The 15,934-nt window shown below is 43.8% G+C and overlaps 1 protein-coding gene across 1 annotated transcript in view; it reads left to right on the forward strand.

The window, feature by feature from the left end:
• Positions 1-15,934, forward strand: part of cpne2 (copine II) — a 35,851-nt gene that overhangs the window by 13,098 nt on the left and 6,819 nt on the right. The window contains exons 2-14 of the mRNA XM_046352161.1: positions 1,382-1,584; positions 3,038-3,217; positions 3,356-3,430; positions 3,685-3,756; positions 3,952-4,035; positions 4,228-4,317; positions 4,492-4,590; positions 7,276-7,362; positions 7,860-7,919; positions 14,043-14,176; positions 14,484-14,538; positions 15,451-15,502; positions 15,718-15,851. Coding sequence (XP_046208117.1) covers positions 1,411-1,584; positions 3,038-3,217; positions 3,356-3,430; positions 3,685-3,756; positions 3,952-4,035; positions 4,228-4,317; positions 4,492-4,590; positions 7,276-7,362; positions 7,860-7,919; positions 14,043-14,176; positions 14,484-14,538; positions 15,451-15,502; positions 15,718-15,851 — 1,296 coding nt within the window. The 5' untranslated portion in view covers positions 1,382-1,410. The remainder of the gene's footprint in view (positions 1-1,381; positions 1,585-3,037; positions 3,218-3,355; positions 3,431-3,684; positions 3,757-3,951; positions 4,036-4,227; positions 4,318-4,491; positions 4,591-7,275; positions 7,363-7,859; positions 7,920-14,042; positions 14,177-14,483; positions 14,539-15,450; positions 15,503-15,717; positions 15,852-15,934) is intronic.

Consider the following 15,934-nt stretch of genomic DNA (forward strand, 5'->3'; position numbering starts at 1 on the left):
ACTCTGACAGAGCTCCAGAGTTGATCTATGGAGATGGGAGAACCTTCCAGAAGGACAACCATCTCTGCAGCACTCCACCAATCAGGCCTTTATGGTGGAGTGACCAGACCGAAACCACTCCTCAGTAAAAGACACATGACAGCTCGCTTGGAGTTTGCCAAAAGGTACCTAAAGGACTCTCGGACCATGAGAAACAAGATTCTCTGGTCTGATGAAACCAAGATGGCATTCATGCCAAGCGTCACTTCTGGAGGAAACCATGTGGGGATGTTTTTCAGCCGTAGGGACTGTGAGACTAGTCAGGATGGAGGGAAAGATGAACGGAGCAAAGTACAGAGCAATCCTTGATGAGCACTCAGGACCTCAGACTGGGGGCGAAGGTTCACCTTACAAAAGGACAACGACCCTAAGTACACAGCCAAGACAACGCAGGAGTGGCTTCGGGACAAGTCTCTGAATGTCCTTGAGTGGCCCAGCCAGAGCCCGGACTTGAACCTGATCAAACATCTCTGGAGAGACCTGAAAATAGCTGTGCAGCGACGCTCCCCATCTAACCTGACAGAGCTTGAGAGGATCTGCAGAGAATAATGGGAGAAACTCCTCATATACAGGTGTGCCAAGCTTATAGCGTCCTACCCAAGAAGACTCGAGGCTGTAATTGGTGCCAACGGTGCGTCAACAAAGTACTGAGTAAAGGGTCTGAGTACTTAAAGTATGTCAATGTGATATTTCTGGGTTTTTTTTTAAAAAAAGTACAATTTGCTTTGTCATTATGGGGTATTCTGTGTAGATGATGAGGGAAAAACAATTGAATCCATTATAGAATAAGACACGTAACAAAATGTGGAAAAAGTCAAAGGGTCTGAATACTTCCCAAATGCACTGTATGCAGTCCTACATCTGTGATCTGTTGGTATTATACTCCATTTCCTATACCCTGGTTCCACTAGCACCAGCAGTGGAGGGAGGGTCTTACACAATGGCAAATCAGTATCTTAGCAACAAGAGCCCTTACCACACTCCTCATGTCCTTACATGTGTATGAATGTTTAACATAGTACAGCTTTTATTCTCTCATATGACACATGAAGGACCCCTGTAGATCACTTATTCTGCATGCGACCCTGACCTTTGTTCTTCATGCAGCTGAATTGATTCATTCAACTCTCTGAATACTGCACATGGATCAAATATGTGTTTTATGTTCTATTGAATTTGGAATATGAGAATTTATGATAGGTCCCAAATTCTCTGTCATTAACCGCCTCATGTTTTTGTGTATCTCTCTATCTTATTTTGAACCTGTGAGTTTCTACAGAATGCTCCATGCTACAGTAATGTCATTCATAGTGGTGTTTCTCTGTGCTGTGTGTGTTCCTAGGCTGTGGGAGGGCTGACACTGCTGCGAGCATGGCCTACACGCTTGGCACGGGGCATGACTCTGGGCCAGCCATGGGTCCCCAGAATTGCGTCACTAGGGTGGAGCTGTCCGTGTGCTGTGGCAACCTGCTGGACAGAGACGTGGCCTCCAAGTCTGACCCCTTCTTAGTGCTCTTCCACGAGGTGGACAGCAACTGGGTTGAGGTGAGGAGGGGAGAGGAGGGATGGGCAAGTCTGGGAAAGGTCGAGGGGATCAATTATAAAGGAAGAGAAAAGGAGAAATGACTGTTGGAAAAGTGGAAGGAATGAAGGATTGTAGGGGTTGAATAAAGTGGTGAGGTAAACCACTTGAAAGGGTGAAATAATCATTAATAAATATGCTCTGACTGTTGATTGCTCTCAATGTTTTATCGATTGATGCTCGCCAAGTTCGCAATAACACACATTGTTATCAATGTACAATGGAGAAACATCAATCCATGGAAGCCGTGGTGTCTTGAGGAGTGTGGATCTGTGTGTGCTCCGGATGCCCTCTCGTTGCCAGGGAAAGACATGCCTGCCTGGGTACTGTTGTGTTGAAGCAGGCTAAGTGTGATCGCTGCAGGCTTGGGCTGTCGGTCAACAGGGCAGGCTCCAACATGAAACCAGCAAAGCGGTTGCTGCAGTTACCATGGAAATTTGGATGGAAGCAAAGGAGTCATGATGTTCTTGATGCGTGGAAAGAGAGTGGAAAGAGTCATGAGGAATGGAACTTACAGGGAAGGGACATGGAAAATACCCAGTGGGATTTGAAAACGGGGAGCCTATATGTAAAAAGCACCTCGGATCAGGATGTCTGCTGTTCCAGAGGTGTAACATTTCATCTCTTAAAACTCACTGAGCATGTAGTCATCCTGACAATGGTTTCTCTTTGGATCATTATGAAAGCTTCAGCACATGAAACACACAACTATACACAAACATTCCAAAGCTATATGAAACAGAACGCAGAGAAGAAATAGAGGAGTGAAGGGTTTTTAAAGGGAAGGGCTTCCTGCCTGTCTCGGCATGAGAGAAAGGTTCACTCTGGGTGGAGGAGCCATCTGTGCTGTGGGGGTAAAGAGGGAAGTGTGATAGCACAGAAAGGGGAGGGAGGTAACAGTCAGAGAAAATGCTGGGAGAGACACAGAGGCGAGGGGTTCCAGTGAAACAGACAGAGCAGCGTTGAAATGTACAGTTTGTTGGAATGCCAGTTTAGCCTCAGAGATGAGAGCACAATAGGGGTCGAGGACTATGTGAAAATTCTATCAGTGAGTCACACATGAACTGTGTTAGTCACCACCAGCTAGGTTTATCTTTCACATGAATAAGGCCTTTTCAACCTTACACCCCCCCACATGTCCACCTCCAATCCAGTGGAGGCTGCTGAGGGGAGGACGGCTCATAATAATGGCTGAAACGGAGTAAATGGAATGGCATCAAACACATGGAACCCATGTGATTGATGATTTGACACCATTCCACCAATTCCGCTCCAGTCATTACCACGAGCCCGTCCTCCCCAATTGAGGTGCCACCAACCTCTTGTGCTCCACTCTGTGTACTCGGTGTTGGCACGTCTGTGTGTATGAATACAGTGCCTGTTAGACAAAACCATATTCCTGTGTATCATTTTCAGATTGGTCGAACAGAGACTGCGGTAAATAACCTGAATCCAGTGTTTGGGGTGAAATTTAAGGTGGACTACCATTTTGAGGAGGTCCAGAAGCTCAAGTTTGCCCTGTTTGATGAGGACAAGTGCAGCAGCCAGCTGTATGAGCATGACTTCCTGGGAGAGTACATCTGTACACTGGGGGTGGTATGCTACCTGTCACACTGTTCTTAGAGTCTGTCTGTGACCCCTTTCTGCGTCTGTTTATCACCTGTTTGTTATGTTTATTTGCAGGTGGGCATTTTCACCCCTCACTCACTTCTCTCTCTGGTCTGTTACCTTTAGATTGTGTCCAATAAGAAACTTCACCGGTCACTGACCTTGGCCAATGCCAAGCCAGCTGGGAAAGGAACCATCACAGTGAGAACATCATGCTTGCACAACTCATGCCCACAGAGCGGTACAAGAAATAAAGACATGTCCACACACACACACACACACACACACACACACACACACACACACACACACACACACACACACACACACACACACACACACACACACACACACACACACACACACACACACACACACACACACACACACACGTTCTGGAACATGGTACAGTTTTACACTGGATACAATACAGTAACGGTTTCTCTTGTGTACAGATAACTGCGTTGGAGCTGTCAGACAATAGAGTAATCACACTGACCTTGTATGGGAGAAAGCTTGACAAGAAGGTAAGAGTCACTGCCCACGTAGTACCATATTATCATCACTGTTAAGAAGTTCTTACGTAATATTTGGAACAACAATATGATTTTGTCAATCAAGACAATGCTCATGAAACAGTAACAATGCCCTCTCCAAGTCTTCATCGTGGTATGCCGGCAGCTATGTGGGTCATTGTCAAACAAGATTACTTTGTTTTGCAGGATTTCTTTGGTAAATCAGACCCTTACCTAGAGTTCCACAAGCAAGGAGATGATGGGAAATGGATGTTGGTCCACAGGACAGAGGTGAGTTGGCTTGGTAGTTGGTTAGGGGTGGCTGTTTAGACTATTTGAATGTCATCACTGTAGAACTAAGTGTATTATATCGCTAAACAAGGTGTATTACCACCTGGTAATACGTTAACTGGATTGACCTAGCTTCTGAGTTCCAAATGAGATGGAAGAAGTTGTATCTCTGTAGCTGTTTTTGGGCTGCAGGTGATAAAGAACACTCTGGACCCGGTGTGGAAGCCCTTCACAGTACCACTCATCTCCCTCTGTGATGGGGACATAGACAGGAGCATCAAGGTAAGTGAGGTTTACCAACATGTGCATTAATATGAGGACGATGGCATGAAAATGTTAGCGAGGGAATCCCCTTTAATATATGTAAAAAAGCCAAATACATTTTAAGTGATTTCTTGTGGTATTACAGAATGTTCTGATTTTTTTGTCCTTCCTGTGGGTTGTCTCATATTGCAGGTACTGTGCTATGATTACGACAACGACGGAAGTCATGACTTCATTGGAGAGTTTCAGACCACTGTCACGAAGATGAGTGAAACCCAGAATTCACTGGAGGTGAGGGGTGTATTTTAGATCTGTTCCTGTTTATCTATGGGAGTTTGTTCTGTATGGGTTAGTCATGCTTTGATGTGGATCTAAGGCCATTTTCACATTGTTGTAACATCCATCATTAAATGAAGACCAAGGTGCAGCGTGGTAGGCGTACATTTTCTTTAATTTTAAATGTTCCACCAAAAAACAATAAACAACTCAACGAACGTAAAGCTAGGAGTGCAACACATGCAACACACAAAGACAAGATCCCACAACAGAAGGTGGGAAAAGGGCTGCCTAAGTATGATCCCCAATCAGAGACAATGATAGACAGCTGCCTCTGATTGGGAACCATACTCGGCCAACAAATAAGTATAAACATACATTTCCCACTCTAGTCACACCCTGACCTACCAAGTAGAGAATTTAAAGTATCTCTACGGTCAGGGCGTGACAGTACCCCCCCCAAAGGTGCGGACTCCCGGCCGCAAACCTTAACCTATAGAGGAGGCTCCGGGTGGGCATCTACCCTCGGTGGCGGCTCCGGTTCTGGGGAACCGGACCGTGGATCGTTGCTGGAGACTCCGGACCATGAATCGTTGCCGGAGGAACTGGACCGCGGATCATCGCCGGAGGCTCCGAACTGCAGATCGTCGTCGGAGGCTCTGGACTGCGGATCGTCGCCGGAGACTCCAGACTGCGGACCGTCGCTGGAGGCTCCTTGCCATGGATCATCAATACAGGCTCCGGGCCATGGATCATCACTGGAGGCTTTGTGCCATGGATCATCACTGTAGGCTCCGGGCCATGGATCATAACTGGAGGCTTCGTGCCATGGATTATCACTAGAGGCGCCGGGCCATGGATTATCACTGGAGGCTCCGTGCCATAGATCATCACTACAGGCTCCGGGCCATGGATCATCACTGGAGGCTTCGAGCCATGGATCATCACTGGAGGCTTCGAGCCATGGATCATCACTGGAGGCTTCGTACGTGGAGCCGGAACAGGTCTCATCGTACTGAGGAGACGTACTGGAAGCCTGGTGCGGGGAGCTGCCACAACGCGTCCTACTGGATACCCACTTTAGATTGGTGAGTGTGGAGAGCTGGCACGGGACACACTGGGCTATGAAGGCGCACTGGAGGCATAGTGCATAGAGCCGGCGCAGGATATGCTGGGCCGTGGAGGCGTACTGGAGGTCTGGAGCGTAGAGCTGGCACAACGCGTCCTGGCTGAATCCCCCCTGTAGCAAGGCAAGTTCCGGGAGCTGGCACAGGCCACACTGGGTTGTGCTGGCGAACTGGGAATACCGTGCGTAGAACTGGCGCAGGATATCCTGGGCCGAAGATACGCACCGGAGGCCAGGATCATCACTGGAAGCTTTGTGCCATGGATCATCACTGGAGGCTCCGGGCCATGGATCATCACTGGAGGTTCCGGGCCATGGATCATCACTAGAGGCTCCGGGCCATGGATTATCACTGGAGTCTTCGTGCCATGGATCATCACTACAGGCTCCGGGCCATGGATCATCACTGGAGGCTTCATGCCAATCCATCCTGGCTGAATGCCCACTCTAGCACGGCAACTACGGGGAGCTTGCACAGAGCGCACCGGGCTGTGGATGCGCACTGAAGGCATGGTGCGCAGAAACGGATAACACAGTGCTTGACCGGTGACTCGCTCGCCACGGTAAGCACAGGGAGTTGGCTCAGGTATGAAACCCTGACTCTGCCAATCTCCCCTTGTGCCCCTCCCCCCAAAAATGTTGTTTCCCCCCCAAAAAAATTGGGGCTGCCTCTCGTGCTCGCTTTGTTGGTTTAACTCCTCGTAACGTCGCTGCCTCCATCTGCTCCTTCGGACGGCGATACTCCCTGGCCTGCGTCCAGGGTCCTGCTCCCTCCAGGATTTCCTCCCAGGTCCAGTCCTCCTGACCACGCTGCTTGGTCCGTTGGTGGTGGGATCTTCTGTAACGTCCGTCATTAAATAAAGACCAAGGTGCAGTGTGGTAGGCGTACATTTCCTTTAATTATCAAATGTTCCACCAAAAACAATAAACAACTCAACGGACGCAAAGCTAGGAGTGCAAACACATGCAACACACAAAGACAAGGTGGGAAAAGGTGGGAAAAGGGCTGCCTAAGTATGATCCCCAATCAGAGACAACGATAGACAGCTGCCTCTGATTGGGAACCATACTCGGCCAACAAAGAAATATAAACATAGATTTCCCACCCTAGTCACACCCTGACCTACCAAATAAAGAATTTAAAGGATCTCTACAGTCAGGGTGTGACAAATGTCTCCAATCGCAACGCACTCCTCACTGTGAGTGAATGACTCACTTAAGACACTACAGTCTCAATGCACCTAATACAGCTCACCATTTCTGAATGGAGGATGCCCGTTCATTTGGATATTCGCAGGTGTTTATTTACTAACACAAATTCAATCTACTGCCTGTTTTAACCTCACTAAGGGATGTTGGGTAACACTTTATTTTACAGCTTGGTAACACCTGGTGAGAGAAGTAGGAAGTTACATTTTACTTCAGTTTTTGCCTGCCAACTTCTTCCTGAAAACCTTGTGTCATTTGCTAATGGCAAAAATGCAAATAGGGCTGGTGTGAGAATGAGTGTAAATTGTGTGGGTGTGCAGATGGGTCCTTGTTGTAATTTTTCACTTAGTGTTCCTTTCCACCAGGTCGAATTTGAATGCATTAATCCGAAAAAACAGAAGAAGAAAAAGAGCTACAAAAACTCTGGAATCATCATTCTGAAGTCATGCAAGGTGAACCAAGACACGCAGAGACTAATAGATATACACTATGCCTCTTAATTAGTCAATCCATTATGGAAATCACAAAAAGGCGTATTAAGTCTAAAAGGAAACAGCTTTAAATGTATTATGAATCCACAATAAAGCGTTATGCACACAGCTAATGTGTTTTAGTTCATAATAGTATTTTTTATTAATAAACAAAATGCCTGTAATATGGCTTTGCTTCAGGCAGGGTTTAGAGTAATGGCTCCGAATCCCTATTAAATTCATGTATTAATATCAGCACCAAACACCTGTCAGTCTCACACAGTCCACCACGGTTCTGCCTGCAGTAATCACCTTTGTTCAGGCAGCCAATTACTGAATATGGAGATGACTCAGTCCTATCAAAGTGCCACTGCCGCGCCTCCTCCAATTATTTATCCATAGGAAAAACAATTTGAACTTGCTTGAGTATGGAATAGTATGAACAGAGTGTGAATCATGTTTGAATAATGTCTCCTCAGGTTGAAAGGGACTATACCTTCCTGGACTATATTTTAGGTGGATGCCAGATCATGTTCACTGTGAGTATGAGGTCATCACTCAACTCAGTGTGTCTCCCACTCTACCTGAAAACTCTGACCCTTTACTCCTACTCTCAACCGTCTCTGCCACCCACCTACAGTAACTCAGACATCCACCTACCCCTGGCAATGAACTCCAATATGTAAAATTACACATAACTGTATGTACGCACACATACTAACAAATACCTTTGTTAGTTTGGGGTCACTTAGAAATGTATTTTTTTTTAAAGAAAATGACATGTTTTGTACGTTACAATAACATCTAATTGATCAGAAATACATTGTAAATACAGTGTAAACATTATTAATGTTGTAAATGACAATTGTAGCTGGAAATGGCAGATTTTTAATGGAATATCTACATAGGTGTACAGAGGCCCATTATCAGTCACCATCGCTCCTGTGTTCCAATGGCACGTTGTGTTAGCTAATCCAAGTTTATAATTTTAAAAGGCTAATTGATCATTAGAAAACCCTTTTCAATTATGCTAGCACAGCTGAAAAACTGTTGTCCTGATTAAAGAAGCAATAAAACTGGCCTTCTTTAGACTAGTTGAGTATCTGGAGCATAAGCATTTGTGGGTTTGATTACAGGCTCAAAATGGCCAGAAACTAAGAACCTTCTTCTGAAACTCGTCAGTCTATTCTTGTTCTGAGAAATGAAGGCTGACATGAACGCTGTGTACTACTCCCTTCACAGAACAGCAGAGAGAGAGAGAGACAGACAGACAGACAGACAGACAGACAGACAGACAGACAGACAGACAGACAGACAGACAGACAGACAGACAGACAGACAGACAGACAGACAGACAGACAGACAGACAGACAGACAGACAGACAGACAGACAGACAGACAGACAGACAGACAGACAGACAGAGAGAGAGGTGTGATGTTACTTTAATGGACAAAAAATGTAATTTTCTTTAAAAATTGGTGGTGTATATTTTAATAACTTAACGTTTATTTTTTTATTTGAACATAAACCACTTCCATATGCTACTTAATTCATTAAATGCACCTTACAGTACTGTACATCTTTGGAAACATGGTAGGTTCAGAATTCTCTGTAGTAGGATAAAATCATCATTGGTCTATTTTTGGCTCAGGCTAATGGGTGAAACATTGTGCGTCCCTGGTGATGTCACACCTTTGTGTCAGTGCTCCGTTATTGGCCAGCCAGGGTATTTATCTCCAATGGTGCTGAAACACTTTACACCTCCACTACTTACGTATCCGTGCTACTGTGGAATACTCAGAGGAACTGTGCCCTTTGTTCTGCAAAAATATGTGTTTTATCTATGTTCTCAGCACCCAGGGTTTAGAAACGTGTAAAAACAACTGTTACCACCATGATGACATGTTGTTGCATACTGTAAATACTTTATTACATACCAAGAGAGAATGTAGACTTTTATGCCCATATTCTGTAGATACTTTGTAGCCACAAAATAACTCTACCTGTTTTTTTATTATTCTCTGAATGGCAATATTAACTTGATGGTTTGGCTTTAGGTGGCTACATCTAATAAGACACCCTTGAGAGACCAATGGAATTTGTGTTTGTACTGTATCCATAAGATTTTGTTTTTTAGTTTACATTTTCTAAAACCTAGGAAATGTGCAATGATTCCTGACAGTTTTATTAAATGTATCTGATTGTAAAAGAGGAGATACTCCTATTTCTACTGGGTCAAATGATGTATATCCTTATTTTTTTAATGTGTTCAAACCCCCAGTACGATTATAACACCATTACCTTAATCCGCTATGATAATTCAAATATTTAAATAGTTCACGCATGTGTGCTTCGTGGATATTATACCTGCATGTTATAATTCAGTTGAGATTGGTGTATGGGAAGGAATGTGAATCTAAATCCTCAACGGTGCTTGCTGCAGTTCTCTTAATCTGTTTTCTTTTGTGAGAGACCCAGGGCTCTCTCTCTCTGTTCCACGGAATTCAATTATACTTAGCATGCATCTAATCTGTTCGAGGGGAAATCGTCACTACAGAGATGCAGATGAGGAGCACTGTTTATATTGACTGGAACTGAAGAAAACAGTGTTTGTGGTAGTTGCAGGAAAAACCTTCTTGACTATATAGCACAATATTTCTAACATTGTAATAAAAGCAGCATGACAACACTGGTCAAACCAGCCTAAAGGTCAGGCCTGCTGTGGGGAGCAGTCCTCAGTAGAAGAGTGTTCATCTATGAGGTCATCTGATTGTACATTAGCTTGTTACCTCACCACCAGTTATTTCGGAAGCCCTACAGGTTTAGAAGAAAAGAGTTCCAAAAGGGTTCTTCAGCTGTCCCCATAGGAGAACCCTTTTAGGTTCTGGATAGTACCTTTTTTTCTAAGAGTGTAAAAAAGGGTTAGAGATATGTTTAAGAAACAGTGTGGTACTTCATCTGTACTAAAGGGAGTTAAAGCTGAAGAAAAAAGCTGATCTATCTATCTATCTATTCAATTCAATTCAAGGGGCTTTATTGGCATGGGAAACATGTGTTAACATTGCCAAAGCAAGTGAGGTAGATAACATACAAAAGTGAAATAAACAATAAAAATTAACAGTAAACATACAGAAGAAAAACAAAGACATTACAAATGTCATATTACGTATATATACAGTGTTGTAACGATGTACAAATGGTTAAGGGTACACAAGGAAAAATAAATAAGCATAAATATATGTATATGTATTTACAATGGTGTTTGTTCTTCACTGGTTGCCATTTTCTTGTGGCAACAGGTTACAAATCTTGCTGCTGTGATTGCCCAATGTGGTATTTCACCCAGTAGATATGGGAGTTTATCAGAATTGGGTTTGTTTTTTAATTCTTTGTGGATCTGTGTAATCTGAGGGAAATATGTGTCTCTAATATGGTCATACATTGGACAGAAGGTTAGGAAGTGCAGCTCAGTTTCCACCTCATTTTGTGGGCAGTGTGCACATAGCCTGTCTTCTCTTGAGAGCCATGTCTGCCTACAGCAGCCTTTCTCAATAGCAAGGCTATGCTCACTGAGTTTGTACATAGTCAAAGTTTTCCTTAAGTTTGGGTCAGTCACAGTGGTCAGGTATTCTGCCACTGTGTACTCTCTGTTTAGGGCCAAATAGCATTCTAGTTTGCTCTGTTTTTTTGTTAATTCTTTCCAATATGTCAAGTAATTATCTTTTTGTTTTCTCATGATTTGATTGGGTCTAATTGTGCTGCTGTCCTGGGGCTCTGTGGGGTGTGTTTGTGTTTGTGAACAGAGCCCCAGGACCAGCTTGCTTAGGGGACTCTTCTCCAGGTTCATCTCTCTGTAGGTGATGGCTTTGTTATGGAAGGTTTGGGAATCGCTTACTTTTAGGTGGTTGTAGAATTTAATGTCTCTTTTCTGGATTTTGATAATTAGTGGGTAAGGGCCTAATTCTACTCTGCATGCATTATTTGGTGTTCTACGTTGTACACGGAGGATATTTTTGCAGTATTCTGCATGTAGAGTCTTAATTTGGTGTTTGTCCCATTTTGTGAAATCTTAGTTGGTGAGCGACCCCAGACCTCACAACCATAAAGGGCAATGAGCTCTATGACTGATTCAAGTATTTTTTGCCAGATTCTAATTGGTATGTTGAAATTTATGTTCCTTTTGATGGCATATAATGCCCTTCTCGCCTTGTCTCTCAGATCGTTAACAGCTTTGTGGAAGTTACCTATGGCGCTGATGTTTAGGCCAAGGTATGTATAGTTTTTTGTGTGCTCTAGGGCAACAGTGTCTAGATGGAATTTGTATTTGTGGTCCTGGCGACTGGACCTTTTTTGGAACACCATTATTTTGGTCTTACTGAGATTTACTGTCAGGGCCCAGGTTTGACAGAATCTGTGCAGAATATCTAGGTGCTGCTGTAGGCCCTCCTTGGTTGGTGACAGAAGCACCAGATCATCAGTAAACAGCAGACATTTGACTTCGGATTCTAGTAGGGTGCTGCAGACTTTTCTAGTGTCCGCGCCAATTCGTTGATATATATGTTGAAGAGGGTGGGGCTTAAGCTGCATCCCTGTCTCACCCCACGACCCTGTGTGAAGAAATGTGTGTTTTTTGCCAATTTTAACCGCACATTTGTTGTTTGTGTGCATGGATTTTATAATGTCGTATGTTTTACCCCCAACACCACTTTCCATCAGTTTGTATAGCAGACCCTCATGCCAAATTGAGTCGAAGGCTTTTTTGAAATCAACAAAGCATGAGAAGACTTTGCCTTTGTTTTGGTTTGTTTGGTTGTCAATTAGGGTGTGCAGGGTGAATACATGGTCTGTTGTACGGTAATTTGGTAAAAAAAGCCAATTTGACATTTGCTCAGTACATTGTTTTCATTGAGGAAATGTACGAGTCTGCTGTTAATGATAATGCAGAGGATTTTCCCAAGGTTACTGTTGACGCATATTCCACGGTAGTTATTGGGGTCAAATTTGTCTCCACTTTTGTGGATTGGGGTGATCAGTCCTTGGTTCCAAATATTGGGGAAGATGCCAGAGCTAAGGATGATGTTAAAGAGTTTTAGTATAGCCAATTGGAATTTGTTGTCTGTATATTTGATCATTTCATTGAGGAAACCATCAACACTACAGGCCTTTTTGGGTTGGAGGGTTTTTTATTTTGTCCTGTAACTCATTCAATGTAATTGGAGAATCCAGTGGGTTCTGGTAGTCTTTAATAGTTGATTCTAAGATCTGTATTTGATCATGGATATGTTTTTGCTCTTTATTCTTTGTTATAGAGCCAAAAAGATTGGAGAAGTGGTTTACCCATACATCTTCATTTTGGATAGATAATTCTTCGTGTTGTTGTTTGTTTAGTGTTTTCCAATTTTCCCAGAAGTGGTTAGAGTCTATGGATTCTTCAATTACATTGAGCTGATTTCTGACGTGCTGTTCCTTCTTTTTCTGTAGTGTATTTCTGTATTGTTTTAGTGATTCACCATAGTCAAGGCATAGACTCAGGTTTTCCACGTCTCTATGTTTTTGGTTGGACAGGTTTCTCAATTTCTTTCTTAGATTTTTGCATTCTTCATCAAACCATTTGTCATTATTGTTAATTTTCTTTGGTTTTCTATTTGGGATTTTTAGATTTGATAGGGAAGCTGAGAGGTCAAATATACTGTTAAGATTTTCTACTGCCAAGTTTACACCTTCACTATTACAGTGGAACGTTTTACCCAGGAAATTGTTTAAAAGGGATTGAATTTGTTGTTGCCTAATTGTTTTTTGATAGGTTTACAAACTGCATTCCTTCCATCTATAGCATTTCTTAATGTTACTCAGTTCCTTGGCTTTGATGCCTCATGATTGAGTATTGCTCTGTTTAAGTAGACTGTGATTTTGCCGTGGTCTGATAGGGGTGTCAGTGGGCTGACTGTGAACGCTCTGAGAGACTCTGGGTTGAGGTCAGTGATAAAGTAGTCTACAGTCCTACTGCCAAGAGATGAGCTATAGGTGTACCTACCATAGGAGTCCCCTTGAAGCCTACCATTGACTATGTACATACCCAGCGTGCGACAGAGCTGCAGGAGTTGTGACCCGTTTTTGTTGGTTATGTTGTCATAGTTGTGCCTAGGTGGGCATATGTGGGAGGGAATGCTGTCTCTCTCTCTCTCTCTCTCTCTCTCTCTCTCTCTCTCTCTCTCTCTCTCTCTCTCTCTCTCTCTCTCTCTCTCTCTCTCTCTCACCCCCTCTCTCTCATTATCTTTCTGTCCATCTATTGAACAAGGGAAGCTGTCCAGTTGTCAGCCACAGGTTTTGTAGGAGCTGGAGGAGATCTGAGTAGCAACCATGCACCTTGATGTGATTGTGGGTTAAAGGCAGTAGCATGGACTGCATGAGGATGTGGGCTTGTTTGTACGTGAACGCTTGTACTCGTCGCTTCAGGGAGGGCTTGTCAGTTGTCATCTCTGAGCAAATTAGCATGTTTATATTGTAACCTTCTGAATGAAGTCACTTTTCCTGAGGACAGGATCCTGAAATAAGGCCGGAATCTATTTATACGTTCCACATCCGTTCATATTTTGAATCCATTTATAGGCTTTGTTTGTGTTTGTGAGCATGTCTGTCTCCTGTCTTGTTATTCCTGCAGGTTGGCATTGACTTCACAGCATCTAATGGGAACCCTCGGGAGCCCTCCTCTCTTCACTACATCAATCCTCTGGGCAGCAACGAGTACCTGTCCGCCATCCTGGCTGTGGGCCAGATCATCCAGGACTATGACACGTGAGTCCCGTTATAGTAAACACGAATGACAGGACTCAATATGATCATATCACAGATACATAGAGTATCAGAGTTTTCATAATACCTCAGTCTTAAGTCACAAAAAGGTCCCTTCAACTCTTCTAATTATGTGTCTCCTCAGTCATATTCTTTATGTCACTTCAAAATATCAGATTGTGTGGGTAGGTTTAATTGTTTATGATAAAGTACCAACCAAAGTGTATTGCAACATTCCATAATGCAAAATTGTATGTTGAATTTTGATGAAGTAGCTCAACACTGCTAATCTGTTGCAATACTTCCTCAGTGACAAAATGTTTCCTGCTCTGGGATTTGGGGCTCAACTCCCTCCAGACTGGAAGGTAAGTGTATGTACTGTCTGTATGTGAGTGTGTGTCTTCACAGCACACTACATATGATAGAAGTAGAGCCAAAGGACTGTTAAAGAGAAGAGGGCGACTGGAAGAGAGTGCTATCACGGAGATGAAGAGTATGTATAATACATGCATAATCCAATGATTATACAACTGTCGTCCCATCTGGGTTGCCATGGCACTGAACTGATGTAAAGGACAAAGGGAAGAGGAGGATGAGCAACAGAAATAGACAGAATATTTAGCCCTGCTTTCAGATACTGTATGGGAAGCATTTAGGGAGGTTTAACCCATCTGTGGTCTGAGAAAACGAGAGGAAGGAGAGAGCAAGAGGTTGAAAAAATAGGAATAAAGGGCACTGCAGGGATGGGAATGAAAGGGCACTGCAGGGATGGGAATGAAAGGGCACTGCAGGGATGGGAATGAAAGGGCACTGCAGGGATGGGAATGAAAGGGCACTGCAGGGATGGGAATGAAAGGGCACTGCAGGGATGGGAATGAAAGGGCACTGCAGGGATGGGAATGAAAGGGCACTGCAGGGATGGGAATGAAAGGGCACTGCAGGGATGGGAATAAAAGGGCACTGCAGGGATGGGAATGAAAGGGCACTGCAGGGATGGGAATGAAAGGGCACTGCAGGGATGGGAATGTATGTAATGGAATTGTCAAGAAGGAAAGATAAATAGAATAGATAAAGTGACAGAAACAGGGTTGGGGGAGGGGATAATTATACAATTTGATCACATACACAATTCATTACTTTTCCCACCGGTTACAATTAAACAATGCAAATTCATATTTCTACTGCACCCGCATTCCTCTACTGTTCCTCTCACAGCCATTGGACATTCTGAATTTTCCATTTCTGCCCCTGAGTTTCTTTGTCTCCTGAACCTGCAGGTGTCTCATGAATTTGCCATCAACTTTGACCCGACCAATCCATTCTGCCAAGGTGAGCAACTACCATGTTATCTGTAACTCCTATTTAAAACCTTACTACAGGCTGTACTTACCAGAGTTGGTTTCTTGCTTTTTCAATGGAGTTGGACTTCTGTCTAATGTATTAGAGAAGTACCATACTAAAATCCTCTGCGTAGAGTCTGAGTTTGCTGTCAAGCATTTTCCATGACATGGTTTCCATGTGGGTTTCCTGTTTCCTGTGGCCAGGTGTGGAGGGGATTGCCCAGGCCTACTCTGCCTGCCTGCCTCATATCCGCTTCTACGGCCCAACCAACTTCTCCCCCATCATCACCCATGTGGCCCGCTTCGCCACCCAGGCCCTGCAACAGGAGACTGCTGCGGTAAGTGCTCGTTAGCACTATTAGGACCACTACTTTCATTGTTTCATTGTTTATCAATTTTCATTCTATTGAATGTGTCATTG

This window comes from Oncorhynchus gorbuscha, linkage group LG01 (genome assembly GCF_021184085.1).
Source record: "Oncorhynchus gorbuscha isolate QuinsamMale2020 ecotype Even-year linkage group LG01, OgorEven_v1.0, whole genome shotgun sequence".
Taxonomy (NCBI): Eukaryota; Metazoa; Chordata; class Actinopteri; order Salmoniformes; family Salmonidae; genus Oncorhynchus; species Oncorhynchus gorbuscha.